Genomic DNA, 19,566 nt, shown 5'->3' on the forward strand with positions numbered 1-19,566 from the left:
TTGTAGGTGTCGCCAGCGTCGCCAACCTTGTGTGAATGCTCTTAAAAGCTAATCAATTGCAAATCACAGCATCTTCTTCCTGTCGGTTAAATTTCGCGTCTGTAACACGTCATCTTCGTGGTGTAGCAATTTTAATGGCCAGTAGTGTATAAACTCTATATCTTTCTAATTTTATGCCTTCTTGATACATTAATTGTTTATTTAAACATTTATGTTTCCTGATTAATTTTAAGTTTCCTAGTGTTCAAAGATGCAACTTCGCTGAAATACTGTGAAAACAAATTATGTTCATATTATGTATGAGTACAATGAAATATTGTCAAAATACAACCTGTGTCTTAGTCACTAGGTGGCAGATCATTTGTAAATGGTAGGAAATAAAATAAAATGAATCACATGTCCTTACTATACGAAAAACTAGCAGGTTAACTCCGAGTCGAGCGACACTGCACTGCTTTAGATACCTGGGATAGGAAGAAGGGCGCTTATTGTCTTCCGATAATGATTTCAGTACTAACACAAAATGTGTAAAAGTATATGATAGTGGTACTGACGTTCTGGTTCATCCAGGCGTCGATGGTTTCCGCCTCGTAGGCGAGCTGCGCGGCGGCGACGTGTCCGTGCCTGCGCACCAGGTCTGCCGTGGCCGCCATGCCGCGCAGCACGGCGTGCGACGACGCGCTGCGCACCAGCTCCCACAGGTACGAGTACAGCGACCGCACCCACGCGATGCGCCCTGCGCACAACACGCGCCAGTCGCCACATCTACAACTGACTCCAAGTGAGCGTCTTGCCTTTACGAGAACCGTTCCTTCCGATTTGGTTTCGTAGCTCTCGGAAACACACAGAACAGGAATTGAGAGACCTAGTGCCAGAGGGAACCATCCCGGGCATGGGTAAATCATAGAAAAGCACGATTTTATTTGAATTTTTTTTAGAAAGAAATAATATGCTAAAGTGTACTTACAGTGTGTCGCCGATCTTCCGTTCTTTACTGCTGCTGGCGATTCGTTCTCGTTGTTTTTAGCCAATCTGGTGATATTATGCGGTAACCAATGAGAATCACTCAGTCTTATCATCTCGGCTGCCACACATATATCGCTACTTTTTTCTGAATACCGGGTGATCAAAAAGTCAGTATAAATTTCAAAACTTAATAAACCACAGAGTACGCGAAGGAACTTGCCCCACTTCTTGCAACATTGTGCCGTAGGTCTCTAGAAGAGCGTAGCGTTCCAAAGGATTCGAAAACGGCACAAGTCATCCCCGGTTTCAAGAAGGGACATCGAACAAATGTGCAGAACTATAGACCTACATCCCTAACGTCGATCAGTTGTAGAATTTTGGAACACGTATTATGTTCGAGTATAATGACTTTTCTGGAGACTAGAAATCTACTCTGTAGGAATCAGCATGGGTTTCGAAAAAGGCGGTCGTGTGAAACCCAACTCGCGCTATTCGTCCACGAGACTCAGAGGCCAATAGACACGGGTATCCAGGTAGATGCCGTGTTTCTTGACTTCCGTAAGGCGTTCGATACAGTTCCCCACAGTCGTTTAATGAACAAAGTAAGATCATATGGACAATCGGACCAATTGTGTGGTTGGACTGAAGAGTTCCTAGATAACAGAACGCAGCATGTCATTCTCAATGGAGAGAAGTCTTCCGAAGTAAGAATGATTTCAGGTGTGCCGCAGGGGAGTGTCGTAAGACCGTTGCTATTCACAATATACATAAATGACCTTGTGGATGACATCGGAAGTTCACTGAGGCTTTTTGCAGATGATGCTGTGGTATATCGAGAGGTTGTAACAATGGAAAATTGTACTGAAATGCAGGAGGATCTGCAGCGAATTGACACATGGTGCAGGGAATGGCAATTGAATCTCAATGTAGACAAGTGTAATGTGCTGCAAATATATAGAAAAATAGTTCCCTTATCATTTAGCTACAAAATAGCAGGTCAGCAACTGGAAGCAGTTAATTCCATAAATTATCTGGGAGTACGCATTAGGAGTGATTTAAAATGGAATGATCAAATAAAGTTGATCGTTGGTAAAGCAGATGCCAGACTGAGATTCATTGGAAGAATCCTAAGGAAATGCAATCCGAAAACAAAGGAAGTAGGTTACAGTACGCTTGTTCGCCCGCTGCTTGAATACTGCTCAGCAGTGTGGGATCCGTACCAGATAGGGTTGATAGAAGAGATAGAGAAGATCCAACGGAGAGCAGCGCGCTTCGTTACAGGATCATTTAGTAATCGCGAAAGCGTTACGGAGGTGATAAATGAACTCCAGTGGAAGACTCTGCAGGAGAGACGCTCAGTAGCTCGGTACGGGCTTTTGTTGAAGTTTCGTGAACATACCTTCACCGAAGAGTCAAGCAGTATATTGCTCCTTGCTACGTATATCTCGCGAAGAGACCATGAGGATAAAATCAGAGAGATTAGAGCCCACACAGAAGCATACCGACAATCCTTCTTTCCACGAACAATACGAGACTGGAATACAAGGGAGAACAAATAGAGGTACTGAAGGTACCCTCCGCCACACACCGTCAGGTGGCTTGCGGAGTATGGATGTAGATGTAGATGTAGAATGTAGATAGAGAGGTAAAAATTGACACACATGCTTGGAATGACATGGGGTTTTATTAGAACCAAAAAAAAAAAAAAAACACACACCTCATATTGCTAGACGCGTGAAAGATCTCTTGCGCGCGTCGTTTGGTGATGATCGTGTGCTCAGCCGCCACTTTCGTCATGCTTGGCCTTCCAGGTTCCCAGACCTCAGTCCGCGCGTTACTAGAAGTGGCAAGTGTATCGTGATCGACCGACATCTCTAGGGATGCTGAAAGACAACATCGGACGCCAATGCCTCACCGTAACTCCGGACATGCTTTACAGTGCTGTTCACAACATTATTCCTCGACTACAGCTGTTGTTGAGGAATGATGGTGGACATATTGAGCATTTCCTGTAAAGAACATCATCTTTGCTTTGTCTTACTTTGTTATGCTAATTATTGCTATTCTGATCAGATGAAGCGCCATCTGTCGGACATTTTTTGAACGTTTGTATTTTTTCGGTTCTAATAAAACCCAATGTCATTCCACGCATGTATGTCAATTTGTACCTCTCTACCTACATTATTCCGTGATTTATTCAGTTTTCAAATTTATACTGCCTTTTGGATCACCTGGTATGTCACGATTTCCGAGGTTGTGGTTTGGTTGGGACCTAATTGTATACACTATGCGATTAAAAGTATTCGGACACCTCCAAAAACATGCGTTTTCCATATTAGGTGTATTGTGCTGCCACCTACTACCAGATACTCCATAGCAGCGACCTCAGTAGTCATTACACATCGTGAGAGAGCAGAATGGTGTGCTCCGCGGAACTCAACGCACTTAGAACGTGGTCAGGTGACTGAGTGTCACTCCTAAACATCCCTAGCTCCACTGTTTCCGATGTGATAGTGAAAAGAAAACGTGAAGGGACACGTACAGAACAAAAGCGAACAGGCCGACGTCGTCTGTTGACTGTGTAGTAGTGAGCCATCTATCCAAACAATCACACAGGAATTACAAACTGCGTCAGGATCCACTGTAAGTACTATGACAATTAAGCAGCAGGTGAGAAAACTTGGATTTCATTGTCGAACGGCTGCTTATAAATCACACATGACGCCGGTAAATGCCAAACGGCGCCTCGCTTAGTGTAAGGAGCGTAAACATTGGACGATTGAACAGTGGAAATCCGTTGTTTGGAGTGACAAATCACGGTACACAATTTGGCGATCTCATGGCAGGGTGTGGGTATGGCGAATGCCCGGTGAACGTCACCTGCCAGTGTGTGTAGTGCTACCTTGTTATTTTGCGTGGTACTATCACAGCACAGGCCTACATTGATGTTTCAAGCACCTTCTTGCTTCCCAATGTTGAAGAGCAATTCGGGGATGGCGACTGCATCTTTCAACACGATCGTGCACCTGTTCGTAATGCACGGTCTGTGGCGGAGTGGTTACACGACAATAACATCCCTGTAATGGACTGGCCTGAACAGAGTCCTGACCTGAATCCTGCAGAACACCTTTGGGATGTTTTGGAATGCCGACTTCGTTACAGGCCTCACCGGCCGACTTCAATACCTCTCCTCAATGCAATACTCCGTGAAGAATGGGCTGTCTTTTCCCAAGAAACCTTCCAGCTCTTGACTGAACGTACGCCTGCGAGAGTGGAAGCTGTCATCAAGGCTAAGGCTGGGCCAACAGCATACTGAATTCCAGCATTACCGACGGAGTGCGCCACGAACTTGTAAGTTATTTTCAGCCAGGCGTCCGGATACTTTTGATCACATAGGGTACGTGGTTGTTACAAATATTTCTCTCTTTTTCCGATTATGTCACGATTCCTCAGGATGTGGTTGGGGTTTGACCTAATAGCACGTGTTGAATTGCTTTAGTGAAACGACCAGCAATGAAATTTATCATCTTTTTCGCGGATGATGATTTGGTATACAGAGAAGTTGCAGCATTAGAAAATTGCAGCTAAATGCAGGAAGATCTGCAGCGGATAGGAAGTTGGTGCAGGGAGTGGCAACTGACCCTTAACATAGACAAATGTAATGTATTGCGAATACACAGAGAGAAGGATCCTTTATTGTATGATTATATGATAGCGGAACAAACACTGGTAGCAGTTACTTCTGTAAAATATCTGGGAGTATGCGTGCGGAACGATTTGAAGTGGAATGATCACATAAAATTAATTGTTGGTAAGGCGGGTACCAGGTTGAGATTCATTGGGAGAGTCCTTAGAAAATGTAGTCCATCAACAAAGGAGGTGGCTTACAAAACACTCGTTCGACCTATACTTTAGTATTGCTCATCAGTGTGGGATCCGTACCAGATCGGGTTGACGGAGGAGATAGAGAAGATCAAAAGAAGAGCGGCGGGTTTCGTCACAGGGTTATTTGGTAACCGTGATAGCGTTACGAAGATGTTTAGCAAACTCAAGTGGCAGACTCTGCAAGAGAGGCGCTCTGCATCGCGGTGTAGCTTGCTGTCCAGGTTTCGAGAGGGTGTGTTTCTGGATGAGGTATCGAATATATTGCCTCCCCCTACTTACACCTCCCGAGGAGATCACGAATGTAAAATTAGAGAGATTAGAGCGCGCACGGAGGCTTTCAGACAGTCGTTCTTCCCGCGAAACATACGCGACTGGAACAGAAAAGGGAGGTAATGACAGTGGCACGTAAAGTGCCCTCCGCCACACACCGTTGCGTGGCTTGCGGAGTATAAATGTAGATGTAGATACACACACACACACACACACACACACACACACACACACACACACACACAAGCTTAAACACAGAATAAAATAATGTTAGCCATAACATTCCTAGTTATAGATTTTTGTGTAAATAACATTCTGCATAAAGTTGTCTATAGATGCAGATGACAGACTGTGAAATAAAAACAGCTATAACATAAAATATAGAAAACCACAAAAACCACAGCAGATGGTAACAAAGTACAAGTAAAAAAAGATTCGTCTGTTTTCAGATTTCTGAATAATTATCTTAAAGACTGATATTTCTGTACGTACAGATAGCAAAGAGAATTTTTTCTGTTATTTAATAAAAAGAAAAATAAATTACCACATGTCTGGGTAAAAGGAAGAAACAAATGGTTAAGCTTATCCCTTACGGACGTTTAAGAAGCCGTGACTGTTTATTCAATGTAAGTACATTGTCACATAGCCTCCACCCAGCATTATGCCTTAAATAGCTATGTAGGAGTAACTTCTGGAAAACCGTCTGAAGATGAGCCATGAAAATGTTCGAAAACCGGTCTACGGAATTAATAAATAAGTATTTCAAAAAGTGATCGGTTGCAGTTTTACGTATTTACAGAAACAAATGTGTTTGCTCAAGGGGGAACTTATCCAAAAGAAAATTGATTTGCAAGCAAACACGGAAACAAATGTGGTCTTCAACCACCGTTATACCTCTCTATACAATATGTGACAGGAAAGATCTAAACAACTATTGTCCAATTCCCTAACAGATTTAATTTTTTAGAATATTCTAGAAAGTCATGTAGTCAAAAGCAGTATCACATTTAAGTAAAAACAATTGAAATGTTATTTCGCAATGTCGGTTCCAGAAGGGTTGCTCAGCTAAGAATATCATCAATACATTTACTCTCCACATATTACGAAGCTTAAATAACATAACGTTACCAGTTGCTATTTTTGTGACCAGTCAAAAGTTTTTGATTGTGTTCATTATAATATGTTTCTAGAAAAGCTTATTTGTTATACATTTAATCTTCTTTCAGGCTACTGGTTTTAATCATATTTAACCAAAGTAATGAAGTAGTGGTGCTGAATAATTCTGAAAGGAGAGAAAACAATAGTGACTAGGAATACACCACGAATTGAAGTCTGCATTTTTCAGTGTCGGGGTCTCTCCTACGCCTTACATATGTGAACGATCTTACAGTAAACGTTCACCAAACAAAACTGGCATTTTTATAGATGACACCAGCGTTATAATAAACCTGGTTAGAGAGTCAGCAACAGAATATAGCGTTAATTATGATTTCAAAAGGTCAGTAACTTATTCTCTGCGAATGGGCTTTTCCCTAATTTCGAAGAGATCACATATTTATTTCTGTATAACAAAGGATAATACCAAGAACATTAATATGTGATCAAGAGTCAGTACAAAGAATAGAACACACAAAATCTGGGTGTACGTATTGATGAAAATTTTAACTGGAGAAAGCTGTTATTTTATTTATTTAAACTCATCAGTTTAGGGCATTCAGTTCCTCACATACACCAGACCAGGATTTTGCAGAAACACTTTTTACATTTTAGCTACTCAATGAAAGACAACAATTGAAATACGATAAATAATAACAAAACGGCGTTAATAAATTAAAAATATTGCTGCTGCTACTGTTGGTAGCAACAACAACAACAATACTGTTAGTAGCAGATACAAAATTTATTTATAGTTGTACAAAACTGATACTTAGTGAGTTCTTAGGAAGAGAAATTTAAATAGATGCACCAAGAAAGGGCTTATGGGAATAAGAAAATTCTGGTTTGAAATAACAGTACTTAGTTGTTACGGGGTAATCGGTGCATAGAAGGCAAAGTAGATATGTCATTAACTGTCTTTTGAAGCTGGAAATGCTACTTAGTTTCTGATATAGTGAGGGAGATCATTCCATAGTCGGCTTCCAACTACTGAAAAGTGCGACCCTCTAAAAACTATCCGCTAAACAAGTAATTTATTAAATCATTTGACACCCTAGAAGTGGAATTTGAGATCAACATCGGATTTCTTATAATGCCTTTGGTTCGAAAAATAACTAGAGGGCGACCGCCATACAGGGCAAAACAGTTCCATCTTTAAATTAACGTTTAACAAGCTTGTTTGAGTGGCCATCATCCGCAGCGAGTACAGAAATATTTGTTTTGTAAGTGAAAATCTCCTTGTTTTGCTGCCATGTGTTTTATTCCTCCTAGACGCGTTTCGCCTTTTTTTTTAAGCTTTCTTCGTCTGAGAGAAATAAAATACAATGCAGGTCGTAAAGATGGTTTTTATTTACAAAACAAATTTATCAAGTTTATTTGCAGAGCTTGTTAACTGGAGCATATAATAAATGCTATGTGGAGTAAATATGTTTAATTAAACTGGACGACACTGTAGTTTATAGTTTAACAACAAATTGTTTGTAAAAAAAATGCGAGTCCTTCTTCGGCCAGAAATGCAAACTAAGTCAGTGCTTTCGATACTTCATTAATGTCCCACTAAATGAAAAACTTAGTTCATTTTCTACATTTATTACTTCTACTACGACACACCAGAAGAAAACGTTAGAATGTACAACACAAAATGCTTCTCGAAGGCATCTGAGTCCCACACTGACTTTTCTCTCAAAATTGTTTCCAATTTGTCTCTGTATACCATCCACAAGGTAAGAACAAGAACTTGTCTCTACTGTTATCACGCGAAGTTTCAAGTCAAGCATCTCCCGGCACGAACTGTTCCTTTCCGCATCTACTAGAACGAAGTGTCAGCACAACTAGCTCCGAGGACGAATCCTTTTTTTATCGCCAAACAGCAACTCACGTCCAACTCTTCCATCCTGTGTGTTCTCCCGCTGCTACAGCTACCTACGTTTTAATGCCGGCCTTCCAGATGCACCATCACTAGTGACGTATTTTAACACAATACAAAATTTGCAACTTACGAACGTATTGGCCGATATATGTAAATATTATGTTGTATGAAACGTGCTAAAACGATGTAATGTTAAAGCAGTAGTTTGCATCATCGATATTTGTATTTGCGCATCTACCAAAATAAACAAGAAGACATCACAGATTTAACTTATCACTAAGATAAAATGTATGGTACCATTACTTGTTTATTTTATCTGTACCATAACTGCACCTTAACGCAACAATTCTTCACAGGTTTTACTTTTACGAAATTAAATGGGATAAAGGTAATGAGGTTCCTGAATTTGCATTTTATGGTGGGTTTTCAAATGTTATTCTACGAATATGAGAAGAATTTCCATTTCTCGGGTGTTAATTAGGAATATTATCAATGAATTGTTTTCTGTAATTATGTCCAGGCTTATGGTCCAACAAAAGCAGCGAATTGTTTTCTGCAAATGGTAAAAAGACGCTTCGGATGGAATACTGAAAATTATTTTCTCCCTTTTCTCCAGATTTTGTTATGTCGATTACGCAAGACGTATGCAAGTAAACAGTCCTCTTTCTTAATTTTTGGTCGTAATTTTCCTTGATGTTCCTGAAGATAGAGAGCCGCGGAAACGGTAACAAAAAAATGGCTCTGCGCACTATGGGACTTAACATCTATGGCCATCAGTCCCCTAGAACTTGGAACTACTTAAACCGAACTAACCTAAGGACATCACACAACACCCAGTCATCACGAGGCAGAGAAAATCCCTGACCCCGCCGGGAATCGAACCCGGGAACCCGGGCGCGGGAAGCGAGAAACGGTAACACACCGACCCATATAATTGCAGTGTTGTATATGAAAGTGTCATAACTCTCATCGACTGCACAAGCGACTCTGTATTTCTTTCGTTCGAAATGCGAAATCTGACTGACTCGTTTTATACGCAGTTTTCAGTGGCTAATAAGTAGCTTCGTATTAACGTCTGCTGCGAATTTCTCTATAGTATTACCTATTAATGACATCTCCTCTTCATGCTTAATTGAGGTAAGCTACGTAATTTTGCGACTGCCTTTTCAGTATAATTTCCAGAATCTGTTTAACTAGGTCGCAGAAGACTGGAAATCAATAATGTTCATCTCACTTGCAATTTAGAGCGCCCAGTCTCCTATTTTCCCCCTTGGTAACGGTGCATTGACCCTCGCATATCTAAACCTTTCGAATAGTTTTTCTTTAACACTTCTGCGAGTTTCATTTTGGTGCATATTTTGTACATTACGTAAATCTTTCTTCCATTTATACAATTCGTGTTCAGATTTTACGAAACGAAACCAGCTTTGCACATTGCATAAGTTTAAGCATTTTCGACCTCCTTCATTTAACCGAAAGATGTGAAGCTTTCTATTTCTCACGGAACAGTTCATGTTCAGATTTAACGAAACAAAACCAGCTTTGTACACCATTTAAGTTGAAGCGTTTTGCCCAGCCTTCCTTTAACGTAAATATTTACAGCCTTTTACTTCTGACTGAAAGCTATTACCCTACATGTTTGCTTTCGGCTAGGACTTTAACTAGCACAAAAATGAACGTTCGAACCATAATTCAGGGAATCTTCGGAGTTATTTCCTGTTTATTACGGTGTTTCCACACTTTGCAACGAAATGTTGATTCCATTGTAACGAATTTACAGGAAATTAACTAATAAATAACACATATATAGGTCTTCAGCGGAAGTAGGTAATTTCGATTGCATAACGGTACCACATTCTTCATATTTCATGTTTGCAAGGTTCAAAATATTAACTGGTTTCCACATTACTGTGAAACTTAGAAACATTTACGAAGACAGATGCTATTAGCAAGCATATATCAAGAAAACACAAATAAAATTAATTCAGTTTATCTCCATTGTTAACCACACAGAAATACCCAAAAGGCAACTACTAATTATTATGGATATTAAATTAGAACGAAATTTTCACTCTACAGCGGAGTGTGCGCTGATATGAAACTTCCTCGCAGGTTAAAAACTGCGTGCCGGACCGAGACTCGAACTCGGTACCTTTGCCTTTCACGGGGAAGCGCTCTACCGACTGAGCTACCCAAGCGCGACTCACGCCCCGTCCTCACAGCTTCAATTCCACCAGTACCTCTGTGAAATTTGGAAGGTAGGAGAAGAGGTACTGGCGGAATTGAAGCTGTGAGGACGGGGCGTGAGTCGTGCTTGGGTAGCTCAGTCGGTAGAGCGCTTGCCCGCGAAAGACAAAGGTCCCGAGTTCGAGTCTCGGTCCGGCACACAGTTTTAATCTGCCAGGAAGTTTGATATTACATTAGTTGTAAATTGGATGGAATGTTAACTGTGAACAGTTGTGTCAGACTGAAACCGCGCTACCGCTACGGTCCCAGGTTCGAATCCTGCCTCGGGCATGGATGTGTGTGATGTCCTTAGGTTAGTTAGGTTTAAGTAGTTCTAAGTTCTAGGGGACTGATGGCCTCAGATGTTAAGTCCCATAGTGCTCCGAGCCATTTGAATTGTGTCAGAGAAAATGTTAACTGAAACTGAAACTCGCTTTACAAATTACGGTCGCGTAGCACTGTGTTATTTGTTTGACGTCAACCAAGGCCATGAACCAGTCTGCCACAGCTATAGTGGGGATGTACAGTTCTCCAGCTGCGTGTAGAATTACGAATTTAGCAGTTTTCATTATTTTTTCAAAAAGTACTTGCAGTGTGTCTTAGAAATTAAAATTTTGAGATGGTGTTCTTTCGGTGTATTCTTCCTGCATGAAAATTTCAGATCAGGTTTCAAAATGTTGGATTGGTCAGTTCCCTTGTGTGATAACATGTCTTCTCTTGCTGGAATTCCGCAGCGCACTCAGATCTGAGTTGGACATGGGTGAAGGGCCACTTCTGTACAGGGTTGTGTTGTGGTGGTGGATCGTGGTGAGGATGCAGCCTGATGGCAGCTCAGATAAACAACACCAAATTTCATATGTTTCATTAAAACTTTTGCGACTACACATGTAGTCACATGTTGCAGCAGCCACGCCCTTCTCTCAGCAAGTGATGAGGGCGGTGTGTGGTGCTCAATGATGTCTAGCTGTTACCCAGAAGGCCATAACGTCTGCATCCATGAATGCTGACACCAGAAACTCACTCCGTGACAGCCAGAATGCTTGCAGGGAATGACAAACTGGTGTTGTATTAACAGAATCTTCCATCGGTTCTTGGTAGAACAACATTATAATAATAAATGAAAAGCACCAGTTTGCTTTTGTTCTACAATATTATTTTTATTGCTAACCGGTTTTCAGCTTACATGGCCATCTTCAGACATTTACTGAGTATTATCACCAAAGAAGTTAAATGTTAGCAGACAACATTGGAAGAGAAGTAACACATCTAGAGTGAAGTAGAAACGTACAGTGAGTAACATCTTTGCTATGAAATAGTAAAAACTGAACAGTACATAAATAACAATGGAGTTGACAGGAAAACCTTTGGCACAAAATAGGAATAGCATGCCTACATAACAGTTTCTATTAATAAACAAAACTAATGAAATAAGATAAAATTAGTACTAGACAAGCTGCATCAAGAGGTATGAAACATGGAGAGTGATACACAACCAATTAAAAAAGAAGAGACAGTTGTCAATGTAAATACAGAATACACGAGGAACTTAAACAATATCATTAAGATAAACAGAAATTAGTAAATGCAGGAAAATTGAGGTGTTTGAGGGAACCTACAGTTTGAGAGTGTGGTGGTACTGCATTTTAACATTAACATTATAATCAAAGCAGTGACTGTATAACAGTTTACATTAAAAAAATGAGCAAAGTAAAATATGAACAGTATTTGATGAGACATCTACAAGGGGAGCTAAACATGGACAGTAATACAAGTACAAGTTAAAAGCAAACCCTTAACTATTGAAACTACAGCATATGTGGAATACAAAGACAACTGCAACAAATAAAACAACTTAATGACTACAGGAAAATGGGAATATGTAGGAAGAGAGAGTGTGGGAAGAAATGAACAACAAAGATGATTATATGAAGTTTAGGAGAGGGGAAGTGTTGAGTTGTGTCTGGTCATTTAGGATGAGATCTGGACTGTGAGCAAGATGTTTGTTAATTTCCAGGGCTTCCAGCAGGTTGAGTTTATGGCCTTTGTTTGCTAAGTGAAGTACATGGGACACTGGCTGGTAGTTGTGACCCTCACTCAGTATATGCTCAGCAAATGCAGAGTCTGAATTCTGCAACCTCTAGCTGCGTTCATGTTCAGCCAGCCTATTTGATATGTCTCTGCCTGACTGACCAATGTAAAATTTGTCACAATCAGAACAGGTGATTTTGTACACCCCACTGTTGGCTAATAACTGGATCTTGTCTTTGTTGTAAAAACACACTGGGCTGTAGTATTCCTGACATAGTAGGAAACCCTATACTTGCAGGATTTCAGTGCTTTGGCTACAGTCTGTGATACCTGACCTAGAAATGGTAGAGTACACCATTTCTTGCAGACAGTGGATGGGGAAGCAGGTGGGGCATAGAGGAGGGGTATAATTTTCCGTTTTTGTTTCCTGTGCAAGATGTGGTCAATAAGAACTGGATTGTAGCCATTGGCTGAGGCAATAAATTTTATTGTATCTAACTCTGCTTTAAAATCATCTCTGGACATGGGGATAGATATGAGACGGTGTACCATTGAGTGAAAGCTGCATGTTTGTGAGCTATGGGGTGTTGTGAGCAAGAAGGTATTACTGTGTCTGTAGTTGTTGTTTTTCTGTAGATTTTGAAACAATGTGTGTGTGTACTGATGTCAATGGTGAGATCTAAGAAGTTTATGGATTTGTTGCCAATTTCCATAGTGAACTGGATATTTTTACGTTAACTGTTTAGGTTTTTCAAGAATGTGTTGAGTTGTCTTGTAGTACCAGTCCATATACAAAAGACATCATCTACATATCTAAACCAGTATTTGATGTTTGCACTCAAAGGTTCTGTTTTTAGAAATTTTGTTCAAAATGGTCCATAAATATTTCAGCCAACAGTGGACTAATAGGGGAACCCATAGCTAAGCCATCTAATTGTTTATAAAGAGTGCCTTGGAACTGGAAATAGTTCTGTGCAAGGCAGATCTGTGTGGCCAGTCTCAAGTCATTCAATTCCACAGGATTGACATTAGACTTGTGCATCAGCTCTGTCAGAATGTCAATACATTCAACTACTGGTATGTTAGAAAACAAACTGCTGGCATCAAAGGATACTAATTTATCACTGTGTGAGACAGATATACCTTTTAACTTGTTTACTAGGTCCACAGAGTTTGAAATACCATGCTTTGGTTTGAATTTAGTCTTGCTCTTAATTAGGACATCAAGTTTACTGGCTAGTTTGTAAGATGGAGCAGTGAATGATGATACAACTGTACGAATAGGATCATCTTGTTTATGCAGTTTAGGAAGCCCGTACATTCTAGGAGGCACTGGGTTCATATTAGTTAACAGTTTTACTTCAAATTCAGAGAATATGCTTTTGCATGAAATGATTGCATATTTAACATCCTCTTTGAACAATTTAGTAGGGTCTTTAGGAATGTCTTGGAAGCCTGTGGTATTCAGAAAATCATTAACTTTATCCACATAATCACATTTGTTCAAAAGCACAACACTGTTACCTTTATCAGATTTTGTGGCAACGATACCTTGGTGTTGTAATTTCTGTTTTAAGGACTTGAGGGTGTGAAAGTCAATAGACCGTGGGATGTTACGCACGAATTTGGTTTCGTTCTTTAGTGAATTGGCAACTATATATTTTGCAGTGGTGTCTTTCGTTAAGACATATTCAATAGCAACTTTCATAACATCCAGTTGTTTTTCTGATGGAGGGTGGGGAGGAGCATATTTAAAACCTTTTTCAAGCACTTTTTGTTCCTTTGGGGACAGAACCAAGTTCGATAAGTTAATTACACGTTGCGAAAAGTTTTGTTTACAGTTTGATGTTAGAGGTTCACTCACCTTCCTAATCATAGATAATTTCTTGTTCTGCCGCAAAAATACGTCGTGAATAAGATCACTTACACTTTGACGAACTTCTCGATCGAAAACATCGAACTCACACGGGTGTCACTTAGATGTGATTGCCATATGTACCACTTTTAGATGTGTACACACGTGGTGTTGTATCTCACCCCAGCAAGTGGCAGTGTGTGGCGTCAAGCATCTACTACCAGTGCAGAAGGGTGAAAAGCTGTACTGCCCTGGAGCCCTATCTGTATCCTTCATACCGATCGGGACGGTCGGTTAGACTCGGTAGTGACGTCATTTTCGGCTAGTTAGCCGAAATTGCCCTTCTGTAAGCTTCTGAGGCCTGTTACCGATCCGTCCTGCCGCCGATTTTTCGACAACTGTACTGAGAGACGGTTAGGTTTCGGTATAGCCACCTGTTCGGTTTGGTGTGATTTATTTACATCTATAATTTGTTATTTCAGAAATATTTAATGGTTTTCATTTCCGCTTTAGAGATTATTTTACTGAAGAATCTCTAGGGCACGTCTGAGTGAAAAGTCAGTTCATAATATACTGTTTCACCTTGTTAGAAATATGGTTTGCATTGTGGTTACTGTGAATGCTTATAACACCAAGTAAACATTTTTTGTCAATATTCTCACAAAATACCTGTTACTTTTATGTAATTAAGGGTTTAAGAAATATTAAATTTCAACACATGTGCTCTGCTTATGTATATTACATGAGTGTTAGCTGAAATTACTAGTGACTTCGTGTACTTCTTCCTGCACACGGTTTAGTTATTGATTATCGAAACGCATTTACAACTTTGACATAACAAGGAAAAGGAATTTTGTGAAACCTGATAATGTAAATCTTCCAAAATTTCATGCATTTACGGCTTACGCCTACATAGTTCTGCTACTAAGTCAGCCTGCATCCCTCTCTTGAAAACGCAGCAGAAATAGAGCGCCTGCTATGTGTTGGTTGCTCTATCCAGTGCTAGACGTCGTAGGTTCATATCCCTCTGGGTACAAATCTTTTTTTTCTTCTTCGTGTTTGTAAAACATTCTGAGACTTGGTTATTAGTGAAAGTTAAGTATTTTTCTGCAATAGTCGTCGTTATTTACGTGTAAGAGCGTGCTTTCTCAGTAATGATCATCTTCGATTTCGTTACTTCTGTATTTTTAAGAAACGAAAGATGAAATTTCTATGCATGAAATAACAGACAGTGACGTTTATACTTTTTTTCCCTTCAAAAATAATTCACCATTTTTTTTCTCAAATACATAGCGATCTCCGTGTGTGTGGCTAGACAAGAAGCTAAAAGCACAACTTAAATTACTGCAAATGAAACTAGCCACAATCATGTTTATCCTCTTGCTTGTCACAAATATTTATCTGCAATCGAACCCTGAACAACAGCAGACAGATGAAAGCTCATCGCCATAATATTTTTAAACTATACCAACATATCTGAAACACGTTGATTCATCAGATGCATGTTATAAACTTCGACGAACTTCAGTAGCTACATTCGCTACACACTCTCGAAAAGGTGCTTTTTAAATTTCGTTTTTAAGATCCATATAATTGATGTATAATGTAAGGAAGTAGACTACATCATCATTTGGATCTCTAGGAGCGAGTTACAATCACATTCTATGCGTCTTCTTATTCTTTGACAGTCTTTGAAGCATTTTTTTGAGTGCTTTTATGAATATATTTGTACAATGTGGTACTACACACCTTTCCTAATTCATTTTCTGAAAAGTAAAGCCGGCTGGGGTGGCCGAGCGGCTCTAGGCGCTACAGTCTGGAACCGCGCGACCGCTACTGTTGCAGGTTCGAATCCTGCCTCGGACATGGATGTGTGTGATGTCCTTAGGTTAGTTAGGTTTAAGTAGTTCTAGGTTCTAGGGGACTGATGACCTCAGAAGTTAAGTCCCATAGTGCTCAGAGCCATTTGAACCATTTGAAAAGTAAAATCCACAGCAAGATTTCAATGTGGCGACCGCTACTGTCGCAGGTTCGAATCCTGACTCGGTCATGGATGTGTGTGATGTCCTTAGGTTAGTTAGGTTTAAGTAGTTCTAGGTTCTAGGGACTGATGACCTCAGAAGTTAAGTACCATAGTGCTCAGAGCCATTTGAACCATCTGAAAAGTAAAATCCAAAGCAAGATGTCAATGTGAATGAGAATAAAATGACATAATACAGCATTTATGACAATTTGCAGAACACAGTCGAACATCCTATCGATACTATACATACATGGTAACACGCGATGAGGGAAATTGTAAACATTTATATGCATTTGAGCTGAGAATCATGGAGAAGTAGACATGGTGCTCATATTACTGTTAAGAAGGAGGCAAGAGCAACGGAGGTGCACACGTCAGCTTGAGGGAATATGGCGCCATGGAATATGTTGTGTCTAGACAAGACAGCCTAGACACAATGAGAGGAAGCTGAAAGGCACGCGCTTAAACTCACGCAGGCTGGCGTGAGGTCTGAAACAGGATACGTAATGAATGCTATAAAGAAAAGTACGTAGCTTCTGGAATACTTAACTTTAATCCATAATTGTATAACATCGCTCTTGATGATACATGCTTCATATAATAAATATCAATTGAATACGGCGCCTTGCTAGGTCGTAGCAATTGACTTAGCTGAAGGCTATGCTAACTATCTTCTCGGCAAATGAGAGAGTCTTCGTCAGTGTAGCATCGCTAGCAAAGTCGGCTGTACAACAGGCGCGAGTGCCAGTACGTCTCTCTAGACCTGCCGTGTGGTGGCGCTCGGTCTGCTATCACTGACAGTGGCGACACGCGGGTCCGACGTATACTAATGGACCGCGGCCGATTTAAAGGCTACCACCTAGCAAGTGTGGTGTCTGGCGGTGACACCACAGAATATAGCAACGTAATCTGCGGGACAAGATGACGAGATGAACCCCTTTGAAATGCCCATGAGCTACTACGTACTCTAAACACACTTTCTGGTAATGTGATGAATAGTGTGCCAGTGTCAGGTGCTAGCTGCTTCAAGTTCTTGGCGCTGTGTGGGCTGCAGTTTGCATGTGCGGATGCGTGGCTGCTTGCTTTTGATTGGCTAGGGCGAGGAGAACCGACAGCAGCACCTTCGTTCGCTAGAACCATGTGGCATCGCTTCCGAAATGCTTACAGAATAACGTTGGGGCTCTCCTTTGATAACCATGCCACTCGGTGCGCTCGCCTACTGAACCGATCGACATAGCAGCCAAGAGATACAGAATAGGGCCCCTGATCTGTATCTGCTGCCCTGCACAGCAGGAGCCTGGATGCTGCTGGAGTGAGCCCGAAAGTGGTCCACCAGAGGAGGGGCACCAATTCTAGGAAGGACTTAGCAGCAGATTGACCAAATGACCGCTCATTGCAAAGTTTGTGCAGCAAATCAGTCAGCTCCCATGCAACGCTTTTTTGAGTCGCCCCGTCCGTCGTGGAGACCCGAAATCATGGAGACTACATGATGCTCCATACTGCTCTGGTGCTTGGTGTAGTCCGCTCGTCACGGTAGGTACTGCCAGACTGATAATACGTCTGCCAAAATTGATCGTTGTTTTTATGGGTTAGGACCTGTTATTGTGCTGATAAACTGCTTCCAGCCATGCTGTGAACAATCTGTGGCCCTGCTATATAGAATCTCCTTGGCCTGTCCATCGAGAGCCAAGTCTTTCTGCTGCCTTGGTAGGATTGCGGTGCTTGGACTGGCCTGTCCCACAATGCATAAACAGCCCTGCTGCTGTAAGCGGCATACCGACACCTTAGCACCCGCTAGCTATTTATGGCTCCTTCAGTCGCTGTGGTTCAGCTGCTGGTTTCTGCTGCATCACTCAAAACATAGAGGCGGCACTGAAGAGCCATCGCATGTTCATTTCCATCAGAAAGCTACAAAACAGTCCAGCAGGTAGATTTTAAACTTTGGGAGAATTCCCCCTTACTTTAAACATTTTCAGGTGCAATGCTGTCATCTCACAAAGGGACTTACAAAATGTGGTTGAATGATGGAGTGGAACAGTAAGAATTTTAGTCTGATGGGAACTAGTGTTTCTGCTGTGTTGTTCAGACAAGAGCTTTAAGATCAACGAGAGGGATGAGAGAATATATACATTTGTAAGTTGCTAGAAGAGACTGAATGTGTGGAAATCTCTGCGTTCGTCTGGACGTTGTCAGGATAATTCTGCATAATTAAATGAAATATTACAAAAAAATACGAACTTCACAGGTACAGCATATGCAGGTGTTCACCATCAGCTACAAGTACTGTGAGCTTTCCTGAGAAAGACTTCACAGGATAACAACGCTGTAATAATAAATTGGAAATACCTGCGTTGGTACAAGTTTGTTTCTTATGCTAAAATGGAAGAGCTGATTATATTTTTGTGTAGACTGGAGAGATGCTGATTTCTTCTTGCGGATTGTTGCTATGTGTTCAGTCTAGTTTAGGTTTTCATTCATTACTACTCCTACACTATTTTCAAGGATAGCAATTTATATTTGTCCCATTTAGGATTAACTGTATTAGGGATCATGACATTTCGGTCTAATGAACCTAGAATAATCACAAAGGACTGTTGGGATTTGGATGGACTAAGCTTTAACCTTATATTCTGCGCGCATTTTGATGATACACACAGGTCAGTACTGCCATTTACTTTTAAATATAAACGTATGTCATCAGAACACATATGATATTAACAGTAGGAGAGACCTAATAACATTTGATTAACTTACAATGAAAGGGATATAGCATATAATACCGAGTCGTGGGGGATGTGTGATACTGCGTGTTTCCACTGCGACTTCGAGGTCTTGGACACATTGGTGGCGAGATGTCAGATACGAGCAAAACCATTCACTGCACTTTGAGAAAAGCATGGTGCTAAGTTTGGCAAGTAAAGTAACGAAGTCAGCGGTGTCAAAGGCTTTGCAAAAAAAATTCAGAGCTAACGATATTCGTCTCTTATCTGTCCATTGGTAGTTTCAGGTCGTCTTTTACTTCTATGTAAGCAGATGTGTTGCGCCAACGGCGTTAGCGCAATGGTAACCGGTTCCCGTCACATCACCGATGTTAAGCGCTGTCGGATGTCGGGCGTGCGTGGCTAGCCCCTGCATGGGTTATTGCCCGGGTCTACCAAGCACTATTAGCAAGCGGGGTGTAATCTTCCTTGTGAACCAATTAGGAAGCTACTTGACTGAGTAGCAGCGGTTCCAGTCACGAAAGTTGACAACAGTTGGGAGAGTGGTGTGCTGCCCACATGGCCCTCC

The 19,566-nt window shown here is 41.0% G+C and overlaps 1 protein-coding gene across 1 annotated transcript in view; it reads right to left on the bottom strand.

Annotated features, from left to right (window-relative positions):
• Positions 1-19,566, bottom strand: part of LOC124722180 (dynein axonemal heavy chain 5) — an 843,802-nt gene that overhangs the window by 708,549 nt on the left and 115,687 nt on the right. The window contains exon 16 of the mRNA XM_047247380.1: positions 555-736. Within this exon, the coding sequence (XP_047103336.1) occupies positions 555-736 (182 nt within the window). The remainder of the gene's footprint in view (positions 1-554; positions 737-19,566) is intronic.

The sequence above is a fragment of the Schistocerca piceifrons genome, chromosome X (genome assembly GCF_021461385.2).
Source record: "Schistocerca piceifrons isolate TAMUIC-IGC-003096 chromosome X, iqSchPice1.1, whole genome shotgun sequence".
Lineage (NCBI taxonomy): Eukaryota > Metazoa > Arthropoda > Insecta > Orthoptera > Acrididae > Schistocerca > Schistocerca piceifrons.